Below are 16,375 nucleotides of genomic sequence, written 5' to 3'. Positions count from 1 at the left end.
TGGTGTTCGTGAAGTGAGTATCACTAATTTGAGTAACGCAGTGTGATTCTCTAAGAATTCATTTTATATCTCACTTGTGAAATGTCACTTGTGATATCCGACTTACGTGATACGCTATTCTGATACGTGTATCTTATAAATTATTTAATTATTATAGTCAATCAGACATTACACACTCGCAGTCAGCGTCGGTTTAAAAAAAAATATAAAATTGGATATCGGATTGTAAATTAGAGCTGTTTTTCATATAGAACTGCAATTGTTTTAATAATGTACAAGTCGCATTTGACGACAAACAGAAACTATTTCACGCGAATTTCGAAAATACATGTAATTCTTTGTTACATAATAATTTCAAAAATAACACAAAACACATAATCGAAAAAGTGAATAATTATTTTATTGAAAATTAAAAGTATTACTTTGTATTGTCAATTTCAACTTTAACGTTACTTTTATTTTTTTGCGAAAAATCAAAGATCTGCATTCAACTGTTCTACGCAAATAAACGAATGCTTTTGTCAATTCGAAATAAATTAACGAGCTTCAAAATCGATTTGTCTCAGATTAACTATAGCGAAGCAAATCTTTTTGGTTCATTATTTAAATGGCGTCAATAGCTTTTCAGAATGTTTTTATGCCAACAAAAGCAAAAATATTATTCATTACAACGTTTGAAAATCAGACACGGCCCACACACAGTGGTTTAACACGTAAATGTAAACCGTAAAATTATTGCGGGTTCTAAGCCAGGGAAGCACCATTGAATTTTCATGAGCTTTTAATGAATGGTTGGAATTCAATTCTTGCTCAGTGATGAAAGAAAACATTGTGAGAAAAAAATATATGTGTTGAATGAAAATCTGCCACCAATCTATCAAAGAGACTTTAATCCAGCAGTGGGATATTTAAAGACTTAAATCCGTTGATTTGCTTTTTAGTAATGTTGGAATACATAAGCACATGTGCGCGACCGCTCTTATATACAAATCAGCTTTTAATTTTCATAATAAGATTTTAAGCTCAACTTTTATAAATTTTAATGGATAACGTAAGCGCATAGTTTTCTAACACAAAGCTCCAAATTCTTATCTTTAATTGAAATCACTTTGCCAAATGCTGGTATACGGGCTGTTTAATTTAATTCGTTGATAAGTAGATTTTTTAAGCTTAGTCTCAAGATCTTTTTTATGGATAGCTTTGCGCAATGCAATTCACAAAAAAGATCTTGAGACTAAGCTTAAAAAATCTACTTATCACTACCCCGCCCCCTCGGGTCGTATAATCGGTCATAATGTTATATGGTACGTAAACTTTCTCAATATATAGGCTACATAACGAAAAAATATGATTTTTTTCTTAAATCAGACTATTGAAGCGAACAAAATCAATGTTTCCAAACTTTTAGCTATATAATTTTAGTATTTGATAGCCATTATTGTTTTTATAAGTGATATATAACTGTTGATATAATTCCACGTCGTTCGATTGTAAATAACATATTATATTATACCAAAGAAGTTTATCAACGTCTTTTATTGAAGATATCATTATATATCGTTTCAATCAATATTAATACGTTTTTATTGTTTCAGGTTTATGTGACAGAAATAGCCGTGCCAGAAATTCGAGGTTGCCTCAGTTCAGTGCTGAAGATATTAAGCCAAATAGGTTTCCTCATATCATTCTCTCTTGGAGCTTATCTCAATTGGCATCAGTTGGCTCTAGTCGTCGCAGCTGCACCAGTTCTTCTCTTCTTGGCTCTTCTTTTTATACCTGAAACACCGTCTTCTCTTCTCCTACGGGGGAAAGAAGAAGAAGCGGCAGATTCCCTCCAGTGGCTAAGAGGCCCAGATGCTGACATACGACAGGAATTGGCAACGATCAGAACTAATATACTAGCAAGCAAACAGTACCATGACGGTCGAGCTGGGAAATTCAAAGTACTTCTATCCAAAAGATTAACTAGACCCGTCCTCATTACTTGCGGTCTCATGTTCTTCCAAAGATTCACCGGCGCTCATGTATTTAACTTTTACGCGGTCTCAATATTTAAAAAAACTTTCAGAATGATGAATCCACACGGTGGTGCAATTGCGACCAGTGTTGTTCAACTTCTAGCCTCTTGTCTCTCTGGAATGTTGATTGATAATGTTGGCCGATTGCCTTTACTCATGATCAGTGGAGTTATGATGTCCATAGCATTCGCTGGTTTTGGTTCTTACGCGTATTACGATTATGTCTTCCGAAATACAACAGATCTAACTCAAACGGTACAAGGATCGTACGATTGGATACCATTATTATGCGTTCTTACATTTACAATTGCATTTTCTCTTGGTATTGGTCCGATATCCTCACTCTTAATAGGAGAATTATTTCCTTTAGAATATAGAAGTACTGGTAGTGCTTTAGCAACTAGTTTCAGCCACTTGTGCGGCTTCGTTAATGTCAAAACTGCAGCTGATTTTCAATATTACATTGGTTTATATGGTCTGTTTTGGATGTATGCAGGTTTAGCTGTTCTTTGTCTTTTATTTGTTGTACTATTCGTGCCAGAAACGAAGGGTCGCGAAATAGACGAAATGGATCCGAAATATGTAGAATCTTTATGTATTAATCGATAGTATTATAAACGAAAGTAGCGGTGTTTGCAAATATAGACTGAATATCTTTGTAGAAAATAGTGGAACGTGTCTCGAAAAGGCACAGAAGAACACAGTGTTCCTAAGACGCTGTGTTCTATGAAATCAGCCTTTATCCAGTATTATTTTTAGTATATATGTTTTAGTGTTTTCCGACAGTGCCTTATCAGTGTGAGTAGTTCCTCTTTCAATAGTGTCACGAGCTTTATATATTAGATATATATGACAAATAAAAACTAGGCTATCGTTTTTTAGATGTTTTAAATTATTATTTTCATATTCTTCATCTCGATGTGTAAAATTCAAAAGTAGAAAAAAAGTAAAGAGTGTAGATTGATTTGAAATATGGTACATTTAAATCACAAACAAGAGGTTTATTTGTAAATATTCATCACGATGGTTTGAGATCTGCAATAAAATCGATATATGTATATTTATTTTTGTAAATATGAATAGTATAGTTTATTGTATATCTACGTTGTGGTACGTTTAATAATGTGATCATTTCATACATCAACAGTATTGACTTATAGTTTATATATTTGTTTCGAGAAAGCATTGTCATGTAGTGTATAAATCAGATGTTTTGTTTTTATATAGATTCATATTTATCAATCAAATTATTCTATTGTGATATTATCAAAGTTTTTGTTAGATATTGTTGAATTTTACACTAAGATCAGAGTTGATATTATCAATCAACGAGAAATTGACATGTGGAGAATAGGAATCGTTTATATTTCTTAAATTTTGTATTGAAAGTTAAAATTAATTATTGAAAATTTTACATGTTTCAAAATCATATCGAAGATAAAAATGTGGTGCTAGAATGGTGCCTCGTGGGATGCAAAATATAATGTTTTATAAATTTGTTATATTTTTAACATTTGTATATAAATAGTTATAAGTTTGTAAATAATATAAATATTTATGTATTGTTTTACAAAAAAATGCCATATATTGACGGGTGTACGTCGTACGCCTCGTTATAGTATTGTGACGTGTACTTAAGAATTGATGATTTTAAGTGTTTCAATAAAAAAAAAACTTATAGAAATAAGTATTTTATTTATCTAATACCCATTTCAAATTAACAAATTGACGTCGTCATTAAAATAACTATAGAAATATAGAATATTATCTTTCAAGCCGTTTTGATTTAGAAATCTCTAATCTTTACGTTTAAATAAAACTTTAGAAGTGTTTACAAAGATTTGGATTACTGTATGAAGTAATATTTCTTGTGGCCCGCTTAGAAAAAAAAGAGAGCTATTTTTTATGACGCGTTACTTGAAAACTACACTTGAAGCTGATTAACCGTCAATTAAATATAAGATTTTAAATTAACATGGTTATTTTTATTACTAACAGTATTTAAAACGGGATATTTACCATGTTTTTTATTTTTATTTGGTGGAGCTCGATATTTCGACATTATCCACGAATGTCTTGTTCTCGTGAACAAGACATTCGTAGATAACGTCAATTAAATGTTAAGTCGCTCGAATGAACAACTTCCTTATTTTACCATGTTTATTTTATTACAAATTAAAATTGAGATTTAATAAATTTTGAAGCATCTTCTTTTTAATTACGCCGAAGAAATAGAACTTCTCACGTGTGTATATAAGTACACGCACCTCCTTTTTAGGTAACAACTGAAGGAACTCCGTCCGCTTTAAAACAAAACCGTCATTATTAACTGGAATTTTAAATTTACTTACTTTATCTGGATAACAGAAATAAAGCTGTTTTTAAAAACATGTTAAGCTTAGTTTAATTTAAAGTTAAACATATTTTTATCTCTTTCTTTCATTACTTTAACAGTGGAAGGACAATAAGACAGCATTGTATATCTAATCAACGTTAAAACAACATTTATACACTCATTAACCCTTAGTGAATAAAAATATTAACCATTAAAAAAAGGCAATTTATTTGTAAACGATACGAATGGTAATTCAGAGCAAGCTTGAACTATTCTTTTGTTAATAAATTATTACGTAAAAACTAACATTTATTGAATAAACACGATTCAAGTTACATTAACCCATCATCAATCATTCCATTGTCAAAACGTTTCTTTGTATTGTTACAAAATCAGGAAATGTAACAATGAAACGGATTATATTTTTCTGGTCACGGGCGATGCACAAATAAATATACACGCGAAGTGTTCATTATGACAAGTGATGTTCTATGACTCCACTTAAATAGAAAACAACTAATTAAAATTGATATCTTGTTATTATTTTTAATGTAATTATGATACCGAAAGAAAACGTAGATCATAAAACGTTTGCATAAAATATTTTATGATTGAACTTCAGTAAAGTTTTAATGCCTTATTATTTTTAATAGCAATTTAACAAGAAACTAATATTGCAATAAACATAAATAAGGCGCTGTTTTAAATTTTACATGCAACATAAATGTAAGTATTGAATTATTAATACTAACATTATTATTTTATTACCTTAACATTAAAATTATTAATTAATGCTCAGCTCTGTACTACCTAAGTAAGCTTTATCTATAAGCTGTACCAGTGCATATTATATTAAATATGCAATATAATGACTATTACATTTAATATTGCAATAAATCAAGTGGAGTGCATTAAAATTAAGTTTAAGATGAAGCACACTTGAAGTTTGAATTTATCTCTTCAAGAGACGCTTCAAATACATGACTATTACTGATGGCCATAGAGTAAGTATTACGGCGTTTACACGTGCAAGATTAATTTATTTCCATAATATGTTTTACTAAATAAACATATTATTTATTTAATTAGAAAAAAAATTATATCTAAGTTACAAGTGAATTATCATAGATGGTGATGATTATAATTATGGCGATTTAACTTGAGAATATTAGTATCAAAACCAGTCAAAACTAGTTTGGAATAAAAATCTTTAGTTGTACTAGTCGCTCATCATATATTCTATCGTCAAACAGCAATACTATTTATAATTGTAATCCGGTGGATAGGGTGAGTGAGCCAGTGTATCAAGCACAAGGGATATAACAACTTAGTTATTATTATATTGTTAAAATTTCTAGGAGCTCCAATGTCGATGGAAAGTAATGAATAAAATGACGTCAGCCCCTATTCTAAGTAAACTGTTTATTGTAATCGTGCAGACAGAGTTAGCTTTAAATTTATAATTAAAAAAATAAAACAATACTATACAAGATTTCGTTAAATAAACCATCGACATTATTTTACTAACTCGAAAGTCACACACTATGGAAAATGTCACTGAGATACTTATATCATCTAGTCTGTGTCGAAGTCCACGTTATACCAATAAAAGGGATAGGTATCACGTTTTTTCCAGCTAACGAGTGGAAAACGTGCAATGCCCTCGGGGCATGACTATAAACTGCTACACGTGATTGTATCCAGAGATATATCTCACTGAAGAATAAATGTTTATAACGTTCTAATGGATACGTATAAATTTCTCACCTTATAGCATTTTAAACACTCTGTATTAATCTCATGAAATTGATATGACATTAACATTACCTTAAGAGACCGCAAATGCTGCTGGGCTAAGGCCTCTTCTCCCTTTGAGGAGAAGGTTTGGAGCATATTCCACCACGATGATTCAATGCTGGTTGGTGGAATACACATGTGGCAGAATTTCGTTGAAATTAGACAAATGCAGGTTTCCTCACGATGTTTTCCTTCACCGCCGAGCGAGATGAATTATAATCACAAATTAATCACATGAAAATTCAGTGGTGCTTGCTTGCGTTTGAACCCGCAATCATCGGTTAAGATGCACGCATTCTAACCACTGGGCCATCTCGGGTCGATTGATATGAAATATTATCATATTATTATATTCAATTGATTCTACGTTAGTGATTACTGGTATATATTAAATTATAAAAAAAGATAAAAGATTTCTTAATCAAACATGTATAATGAACAACAAGTATATTCAATTAAAAAGGAATTATATTTACATGATCTTTATCGCGCTATCTAAGATCATGGCCGATATTGTTAATATACTTTATTGTACACAAACAAAAATACAGAAATCTTAGAATTAAACACTAAAAAAAGAACAAAAATAGACATAATGCTCAAAATAACCAATTATTTTACGTGTTGTACAAGTATTTGGACGGACTTATGGCTAATTAGCCATCTCTTCCAGGCAACCCAATCTGAGAGAGATTTTTTTAAAACCATCGGCGTAGGCGGTGACGTCATAAATTTACATACAAATATTTACACAATAATACTCATACTTAATACATATATAAATATTTAATATAATAAATTGTTATATGCATATAACGATATATCTATTATGGAAAATAATAATACGGCTTCCGACTTCTCTTATAGCAAAAACGTTCATCGTCATATTTATTTGCTTCGTTATACAAACATTTGGAATTGAATGGATCGATTGAATGAAGTTTTAAATAGTGATGTGAGTTCCAATTAATTAGGACAATGCATTTTAATTTACATCAAAAGTACTAATTTTAAGCAAGAATTGCGACTGAAGTATGAAAATATCTAACAAAATCTTAGCATTTTGATAGCAGAAGAAAGATCGTTAATCTAATCTTTTTTTTTAATATGTCTGTGTCATAAGTCGCCAGTATCACATTCAAAATCCAGAGTTTACAATCAAAGGATTCTTTGACAGATGTTTTTAATTTTTTTTTATGTTATAGTTGGCAAACGAGCAGGAGGGTCACCTGATGGAAAGTGATTGCCACCGCCCATGGACATACTACTTTGACGCAGCGTTATATAAGAATGGCGCGATGAATTATTATGTAAATAGAATATAGGAAGAGTCATATTATTATAATATTGTAAACATTTCTCGCATTTTATCTTACACCAGATGAGAAATTGTTAATATAAGGCTTGATCACACTCTTAAGTCAAGAATCTACTTAGAAATGATCCTATAAGAAAAGTATGTGCTGCCCAACAGTATGCCTTGGGATGCTGTGACAAGACGTTGCAACTTTGCCTCTTTAAATGCACTTGAGTCACCTGAAGTACTCCGTACTTGTGGAATGATTTTTGAAGTTTGTTAACTCGTACTAACGGCTACTGTAGGCTAGGCGTTTCAGAACCGAGTACTGCAAAACTATATTTCGTTTAGATGACGGTATATTTGACATTAGATGCTTGTGACTCATCAGCTTCAGTAGGCGTAAATTGAAGAGCCAAAAGTTGTCCCATCATATGACCACTTCACAATCCACAATCAAATTTAATTAGAGTCTTTTCAGTGGTTTGAATGTAGTTTAGTAACAAACATACGAACCGTTACATTTGTTATATAATCTTTTATTAATTTATTAAAAATAGAAAGACAACTGATATACAAAATTTCTTTACCCTAAAATTGACAATTGTCGTTTTGATAGTTCAACTTTAGACATCACATTTAAAGGTTAATTCAGCATGCGACAAAGTAAACTTAAAAGATTACTAGTACTTGCTAATTATAACAGCAAAAAAATTAAATATATCTTTATAATCCCCGGACAAGTCCAATCAAGTCTACACGGGGCGTAGACCATATCTATGACGTAAATATCTTCAGATAAATCCAATAGCCTATACATCATGTAATTCACAAAAAAGAATCGATTGAACGCGTTACTAGTGACGAGATGAAATAGCAATACAACATAATGTTAGTTAGAGAGAGACGCAATAACGTAGTTACCGGCTATTTCCATTTCACCGAAGATGCAGTCAACTGGTACGTTATATTGATATGATATAAATATTTGATAGCTTCCATTTAAAACAATAGAACTGTCCGAATTTATTGATATTGGTTTCAATTCTAGGAATATACAAATCAATGTGATATTTACTTTAAACGTTAAGTTTATTAATAGGGGATGAACTAGGGATTTAATAAATTCTAAAGTCTTTGGTACTATCATATTAGTATGGAATAAACAAAACTAATATTTCAGTTCTACGATTCTAGACAATTTTTATGTCGCTTAGTTAGAATTCATCGTATCCAGTTCCAGCTACAAAGGAAAGTGAGCCAGTGTAATTGAAGGCACAGCAATAATATTTTCAGTAACAAAATACATTCTAACCTTTATAATATACCTTTATAATAAACCTCTGGCCATAAGGATTAATATGAAAGAACATAGTCAAACCTAACATTGTCAATGATTACTCAGTCAACCTATAAATCATGACTAAACAATGTTTTGTGGTGAAATAATGAATAGAGTAGGTAGGCAGGCTCGTACAAATGGAAATATTCCATTTGTAAAGTTAATTTGAAATGTTGACATTATTGTGCCTCAGAAAGTCCGTTAGGTTGTTGGTCATGCACCTGAACTGTTTTTTTCCACCTGATAGTAAGTGGTCACCACCGCCCATGGACAATGATACTGTGAGAAAGATTAACTATTTCTTACATCGCCAACGCGTCTCCAACCTTGTGAAATATTTTATGTACATTGTGCCTGTACTTTTTTATTTTATTTTACAATATCCACAGGTTCACAGTTACCCGTGCCTTATTTTACATTTAGCAGATCTTCGCTGGACTCCGAGATAGTCGTCTTCTTGGAAAACGTGGCCCACACTAACTTTAAATGCATATAAATATATATATGTGGATTTTTTATTTATTATAAATTCTATATGATATAAATTACTACAAATGTTTATATATATATATAAATTTCGTCCCACATTTTAAAAACTTTACTGCACTCAAGTGTGTCCTTTTTTTTTCTTTTAGGAGGTATATGGGACTCGCCGATGCACAGGCCCTGGTGCCTTGCACCCTAGTACACCAGAATATCCACTAAAAAACCAGCGGTACCCTCTCCGTCTTTTCAGTGGACGCCACAGGATCACAATCCAGCCGGTACCTTGGCTCACTCACCGTTCAAACCAGGACATGACAATACTGAGTGCTGCTGTAAGGCGGTGTGATGTCTAATGATTGGGTGGTACCTATCCAGACGGGCTTGCACAAAGCTCTACCCCTAAGTCTTATCGGGTTAATCTAGTAAATAATATGCTTCAGGGAAAATACAGGGCATCTGTTAAGCGTCAACAGATTCGATCCTGATCTCTTCGGACCATTGTCGTCCTAACTCATAGCACTAACTTTAAGCTTAATTGCAGGGATAAATAATAATATTTGGAATATAGTAAAACTGTGTTCGTTCGCACTTGAGCAATAAAATATGTCCTGCGCAATTGTCGTCGTGAAAAAAATCGGTCAGGAGGACGTCACCAATTTTCGGCTACTTGTTCGGTACAACGTTTGTGTTCTAAAGTGAATAAATAGTAATCTCTCTAAACACAATGACCTACATCGTGTATACTGACGCGTAAAAGTTGCGAGCAGAAACATCTAGATTAAAACAGCTGTTGGGCTTAAGTAAATATTTGTCATGAACGGCATTGAAGCCGCGAACATTAGTCCAGATGCTAATAACAGGACATGCTGTAATTAGCAACACTCGCGACAATGATTGTTATACAACAAAAACAAATTGTTGTTGTATAACAATCAACAATGTATAACAATTTACAAATTGTTATAAAATAAATATATCATCGATTTATCATATGTATGTATTATAAAAAAGCGGCCAAGTGCGAGTCGGACTCGCCCATGACTCGCCCATGAAGGGTTCCGTAGCAGCAAATAACCAGGTTAATGTTTATGAAATTCAATTTTTTATTTTTATATTTGAGTTGATTGAATGAAAGGTAAATTGCGGTTTACGATTTATGACGTATTAAAAAAAAATACTTTTACTTACTATTAAATTCGGTGGAAGTTTGCATGGTAATGTACATCATATTTATTTTATGTTTTATCATTCTCTTTCTTTCGAAGTTTGACACACATTTTACCACTTTGGAAGTGTCTCTCGCGCAAACTATTCAGTTTAGAAAAAAAAATGATATTAGAAACCTCTATACCATTTTTGAAGACCTATCCATAAACAGACACGTATGGATTTGATGAAAAAAGTATGGGGAACCCTCAAAATTTATTGTTATTATCTATTTTTGTGTGAAAATCTTAATGCGGTTCACAGAATACATCTACTTAACAAGTTTCAACAGTATAGTTCTTATTGTTTTGGAAAAAAGTGTCTGTGACATACGGACGGACAGGCAGACAGACAGACATGACGAATCAATAAGGGTTCCGATTTTTGCCATTTTACTACGGAACCCTAAAAAAGTACGTTGTTTTAGTAGATGTGATGATATGATTTATGCTGAAATGCTCATGATTAAAATTTTAAATAAGTTGCATTTATTTTGATCCTACAGCTGAATTGACTACATGGTTAAGGTGCGTGTATCATGACTGAAGATTGCGGCTTCAAACCCGAAAAATAAGTTTTCATTTGTTTAACTTGTTTTTTTAATTCTTCTCGTGCTCTAAAGGAAGATATGCACGTGTCGAATTCGCGTTGTGTATTCAATCGACATCGAAGCATCAAACTTATCTTAAATAGGAGGTTAGATGTTAGTCTGGCTTTGGGACCCTTAAGGGCGTATACCTTTTTGTGTATGTTATCTAGATACGATTGAATAAACCAGCGTTGTAATAAAACATTTGTAGAATATCAGAATAATATAAACTTAATAATCGTAAATTTCAAAAGGTTCTATAAGCGTTGGTGGTGTAATGGTCAGCATAGTTGCCTTCCAAGCAGTTGATCCGGGTTCGATTCCCGGCCAACGCACACTTTTTGTTGTTAATTTATAGATTGAGGGTGATACGGGGTCTACTGTAATGTGTTATGGATGGTCACTACACATTTCGCGAGTGATCTGCCTGGGAACTCAAGGTATTGAAGGAAGTGTTTAGGTATTAGGTGGGCAAGCAAGATACCACTTTAAATTTATAAGCTTTTTAACATTCATTGAAATACAATAATAATACTTAATGAAACTATAATTTTGACAAGGTTCTATAGATGCGTTGGTGGTGTAATGGTCAGCATAGTTGCCTTCCAAGCAGTTGATCCGGGTTCGATTCCCGGCCAACGCACATTTTTTTTAACACTTTCATACCTTTGAGTTCGTATATTTGTTATCATTGGATGGCATCGTTACTATGTTAAGACTTCTGGCTACATAACCTGGCGAAAGAGACGTGTAAAACCGACTAATGTATCAATACTAGCTAAACCTGCGGCTTCGAATGATAGTAGACAGTCTAAGGATGTATGTACATGATACAAACGAAGAAAACTTTATTAACATAGGTGAATCCTATGCTTAAATAAATATGGTTTGAGTAATAAAAGCTAATATAAGTATATAGTTATTAAAAGGTCAAACGTTACGATTTTATATTGAACTAGCTGTTACGCGCCTGCTTCTCTGGCCATTGAATAAACTTTAACTTGAAAAATGAGGGAAAGATCAACGGATTTCTAAAATTATTAGACTTTAACTATCTATGGACAATTTCACATCGATTGGTCATAGCAACATATTGATATATTCCGTATTTTTTACGTGATTGACGCACAATGAAAAAAATATTAATTAAATATGTAAACTACTTTACTTGGTGGTAGGGGTTTGTGCGAGCTCGTCCGGGTAGATACCAAACATTCATCAGATATTCTATCGCCAATCAGCAGTACTCAGTATTGTTGTGTTCCGGTTTGAAGGATGTGTGAGCCAGTGTAACTACAGGCACCAAGGGATCTTAGTTCCTAAAGTTGGGGGCGCATTGTGCATTCGATCTAAATAATGCTTACTATTTCTTAAAGCGCCCATTGCTTATGGGCGTTTGTGGCGAATTTGCTAGTTACCTATAGCATAAAAAAGTCTACTTTCCACCCGCGTCTACCTACGCGTCTGAGGGGTGTACAAGCGTTAATCATAAAAAGGTACCTTTATGCTATTCCAGTAAAATCTAACTCTACCAAATTTCGATTTAATTATTTAGATCCGTTCAGTCGTATTGGCGTGATGGAGTAACAAAAATCCATTCATTTAAATATTATTAAGATTTAGAACAGAATTCTTGAAATTATAGAAACGCTAACTAATCATTTTTTTCCTTTAGTAACAGACAATTAGAAATTATCCTTAACCGCGCTTAATTTATAAAATTTTACCTACAGCACACAAACTGTCTACACCAGCTTTTTATTTTCCATTTCCTCCTCGAGGGGTGAATTAAAAAAAGTAGTCCGTGTCCTTCCCCGGGACTGTAACTGTCTCTATACTATCTAAATCGGTTCAGCGATTTTTAAAGAGGTAACAGACAGAGTTAATTTCGCGTTTATAATATTAATAAGGATGTATCTGATTGAACGTGTAAAGGACTACTTCAAATTAAGTTCACAATATGGTTTCATGATCTGTACTAAAAACCGGAGGGAAGTTTTTTTTGTAATGCTTAACAAAAGAATCTACTAAACCAATATACATAAAACTAATACCAGAAGTTTCATTTTTTTTTTTTTTGTTTTGACTTTTATTTGTGTCGAGAGGGCTCAGATTATTTCGCCAATATCACGTGCCATGGTTTCAGAATCTTTTAGAGACAAGGTTTTAGTTTATAATGTTATTTTACATGTACCTACTTTAAATTTAGACGATTAACGCAACAAAAACGAATTTAATGTTCTTGTTGTTAATAAAAAGTGTGCGTTGGCCGGGAATCGAACCCGGATCAACTGCTTGGAAGGCAACTATGCTGACCATTACACCACCAACGCTCTGATATAACTATTTAAGACAATCAATCGTGTTTTTGCAGCTGTTACCAATTTAGTTATATAAAGCCGTGAACGTGACTTTCCGTTCAAAATTTTTATCCACGTCTTATGAAACCATAAAATATTAATTATCATCACGCTTGTTACAAGTGTTATTAATTCCTTAGTCTGTACTGATACTATATAAGTAAAAACTTAAAATTTGTTTGTTTGTATTTAGGGAGTAATCATCTCAACTAATAAACAAGTTCCAAAAAAATTAACTGGTTGTAAGATACACTATTCCTGAGTGCTTAGGGTAGAAATTATATATAGATCATATTATTTCCTTTATTAAACTGCACCCTAGCGAAGCCGGGGAAAATCACTTGTTCTGTTATAAAACTTAGAAATGTCAAAGATAATAAAATAAAAATATATTCATATATATGTCATAGTTTATTTACTTCATGTGTAATATTTCACGGAAATATTGGAAGTTTTGGTAGTTTAGACAAGATATTCGTTGGAGACTGAAGGGGGTAACAGCAGTGGAGGTTATTTTTATATCATAGATGGACGAGCAAATGGGCCACTTTATGGTTAAGTGGTAACCACCGCGCATGTATGTTTCTGTGAGAAGTAATAACCATTCCAAGAATATGTGATGAGTAGTACCTTCACAGACAACAATACTTAGTACTGTTATGTTCTAGTTTTAAGGGTGAAGCAGCCAGTATAACTACAGCAACAAGGAACTTAACATCCTAGCTCCAAGGTTAATAGATAGATAGATATAAAATTTCTTACGGTATCAATATCTACGGCCAGTGGTGACCATTTATCATCAGGTGGCCCATATACTCGTCCACCAACCCATGATATAAATAATAGATGAGCTTGCATAAAGCCCTACCACCAAGTAACGGTATGTACTGTCTTATGTTCGATGAGAACACTCATGGGTGATTCACCCTGGAAACTCCAGGTGGAGGTACTCCCAGGAGGGTAGAGATGCTGTGCGGGTGCAATGTACCATTCTATTATATTTGTGTTTTGGTATTTATCAAAATAATAAATATACAAATAAATCAAATATAAATTTTAAAATGTTTCATACAAGCGTTGGTGGTGTAATGGTCAGCATAGTTGCCTTCCAAGCAGTTGATCCGGGTTCGATTCCCGGCCAACGCACACTTTTTATATGTCTATATATTTTTAGATATTTCTTAAGCAACATTCTAGTTTAGTTAACAGTTGATGATAATGCTATGAGTTTTTATATTACAGAGGGTATGACTAATAACTTTAATGTTATTAGATTTCAGGAAAGAATGTTCTAGAAATACCAAGAAGAGATGAAGTGTTCTCATTTTATTTACCTACATATAAAAGTATTAAAGTTGACTGAAAATAATAATTCCAATAATTTCCAAAATTTCCTAACTTTATTTCTACAACCAATGATAAAAAGTGTGCGTTGGCCGGGAATCGAACCCGGATCAACTGCTTGGAAGGCAACTATGCTGACCATTACACCACCAACGCCTTGATAGGAAACATTAATAAAAACAGTCGTGTTTTCGCAGATGTTTCTAATTCCGTGACTTTATGTTCAAAATTATTATCTACGTTTTACGAAATCCTACTTTGGTTGTTTAGTTTGCTATTAAAGGCGTAAATTCTCTAGTTTTACTATAACATATATAAGTTTGCCAAAAATAATTGATACAATAAGATTCTATTCGTACCTTTTCATTAAATGGGAAACTCGTCAGGTTGTCCTCAAGAATACGCTGATCTGGAAGCATACACTTTAAGAAAAGATTTTGCGAAAAAATTAAAGGATTTATTAGTGCTGGCAAGACATTTGTCTAAGACCACATAATGTAATAGCGGTGAGGAGAAACGGGGCTACCGTGCTATCTTACGGATGATGGCTACGCAGAATGCGAGTGAATTTCCTTGGAAAATCCAGGGTATTAGGAGGTCAGAGATCAAAGCACTTGTTCACATACGCATGGCCAGATAGGAGGACCTGATACCCCCTGTTCCAGGACTAGTGACGATGGGGGTAGTTCGTACTATGAAGCAAGTAGCAAGACTATAAATCAAGGAGGGATGCATTTGCATCTGTTTAGTGTGTCATAGGACTCAACGCATCAACCTCTAATTGTACGTAGAAAAAGAAGAGACAAAGAAGACTATAGCGAAGAACAGTGGTGGTCGGCATTCGAGAAGACTTTTCGTTGCCAACTGCAATCAATTCTCTGCGAAACAATGAGATATACTAGAGAGCGATAGTTTTCTAGCGCGAGTCAATAAGCTATAATGTGGGAAAAAGATGCCCGAAGAAATCCGGGGCATTGAAGATGACCCATCACATAACTTCTTAACAAATCTTAGAAGACACTGTCGAAGTATACGCGCAGTGGCTCAGCTATCGGGTTGTCACGATAGCACACATAAGCAATCCCGTAACGTTCTATTTTGACGTAATCAGTAAATCAATGCTTCAGCTGTTTATATTGCACTTTAATGTCAGAAAATTAATATTATAATAATACCGATTGATGCATTGCAATACTAGCTCAAACTTAGTACAAAAATAAGATGTAGATCGGATCGTACCCTATCTCGCAAAGCATATTAAACAGGTGTGCTTGATCACTCTCCTTGTCGCATCGGAGCTCCGTCTCATCGACCTAAGAGAAAAAAATATAACCAAAAATGTGCCAGTGCGTTCTATATGTTGCATTTCTTGCAGTTATATTTGATTAAAACTTCAAACAATAATAAATAAAAAAACAAAGTAATAAATTTATTAAAAGTAATTTTGTTTTGTTAATAATGTATTAATTATATGTGTAAGTAAATGAGAGTTAAATTTCTTCTTTATCATTAAACTGTCATACTTTTTTCTTAAACCCTTTTTAAACTACGTTGACAATTATTTTGTAAATAAATAATAATAAAAAAAGTATCGATTAAAT

General features: G+C 32.9%; 1 protein-coding gene and 5 non-coding genes across 7 annotated transcripts in view; 4 read left to right on the top strand and 2 right to left on the bottom strand.

Annotated features, from left to right (window-relative positions):
- The window catches only part of LOC113397713 (facilitated trehalose transporter Tret1-like), an 89,264-nt gene extending 86,521 nt beyond the window's left edge, over window positions 1–2,743 (top strand). For both annotated transcript variants that reach the window (XM_026636164.2, XM_026636165.2), the window contains exon 5: window positions 1,596–2,743. In XM_026636164.2, coding sequence (XP_026491949.1) covers window positions 1,596–2,627 — 1,032 coding nt within the window. In that variant the 3' untranslated portion in view covers window positions 2,628–2,743. The remainder of the gene's footprint in view (window positions 1–1,595) is intronic.
- An 8,590-nt stretch (window positions 2,744–11,333) lies between these two features.
- Trnag-ucc (transfer RNA glycine (anticodon UCC)) lies at window positions 11,334–11,405 on the top strand. Its single transcript has one exon. It is a non-coding gene; the product is annotated as a tRNA-Gly (tRNA).
- Window positions 11,406–11,641: 236 nt separating this feature from the next.
- Trnag-ucc (transfer RNA glycine (anticodon UCC)) lies at window positions 11,642–11,713 on the top strand. The gene has a single exon. It is a non-coding gene; the product is annotated as a tRNA-Gly (tRNA).
- Window positions 11,714–13,331: 1,618 nt separating this feature from the next.
- Window positions 13,332–13,403, bottom strand: Trnag-ucc (transfer RNA glycine (anticodon UCC)). Its single transcript has one exon. It is a non-coding gene; the product is annotated as a tRNA-Gly (tRNA).
- A 1,101-nt stretch (window positions 13,404–14,504) lies between these two features.
- Window positions 14,505–14,576, top strand: Trnag-ucc (transfer RNA glycine (anticodon UCC)). The gene has a single exon. It is a non-coding gene; the product is annotated as a tRNA-Gly (tRNA).
- A 282-nt stretch (window positions 14,577–14,858) lies between these two features.
- On the bottom strand, window positions 14,859–14,930 carry Trnag-ucc (transfer RNA glycine (anticodon UCC)). Its single transcript has one exon. It is a non-coding gene; the product is annotated as a tRNA-Gly (tRNA).
- Between the last annotated feature and the right edge of the window lie 1,445 nt (window positions 14,931–16,375).

Source organism: Vanessa tameamea, chromosome 23, assembly GCF_037043105.1.
Source record: "Vanessa tameamea isolate UH-Manoa-2023 chromosome 23, ilVanTame1 primary haplotype, whole genome shotgun sequence".
NCBI lineage: Eukaryota > Metazoa > Arthropoda > Insecta > Lepidoptera > Nymphalidae > Vanessa > Vanessa tameamea.
This window is presented reverse-complemented; position numbering and strand designations above follow the sequence as displayed.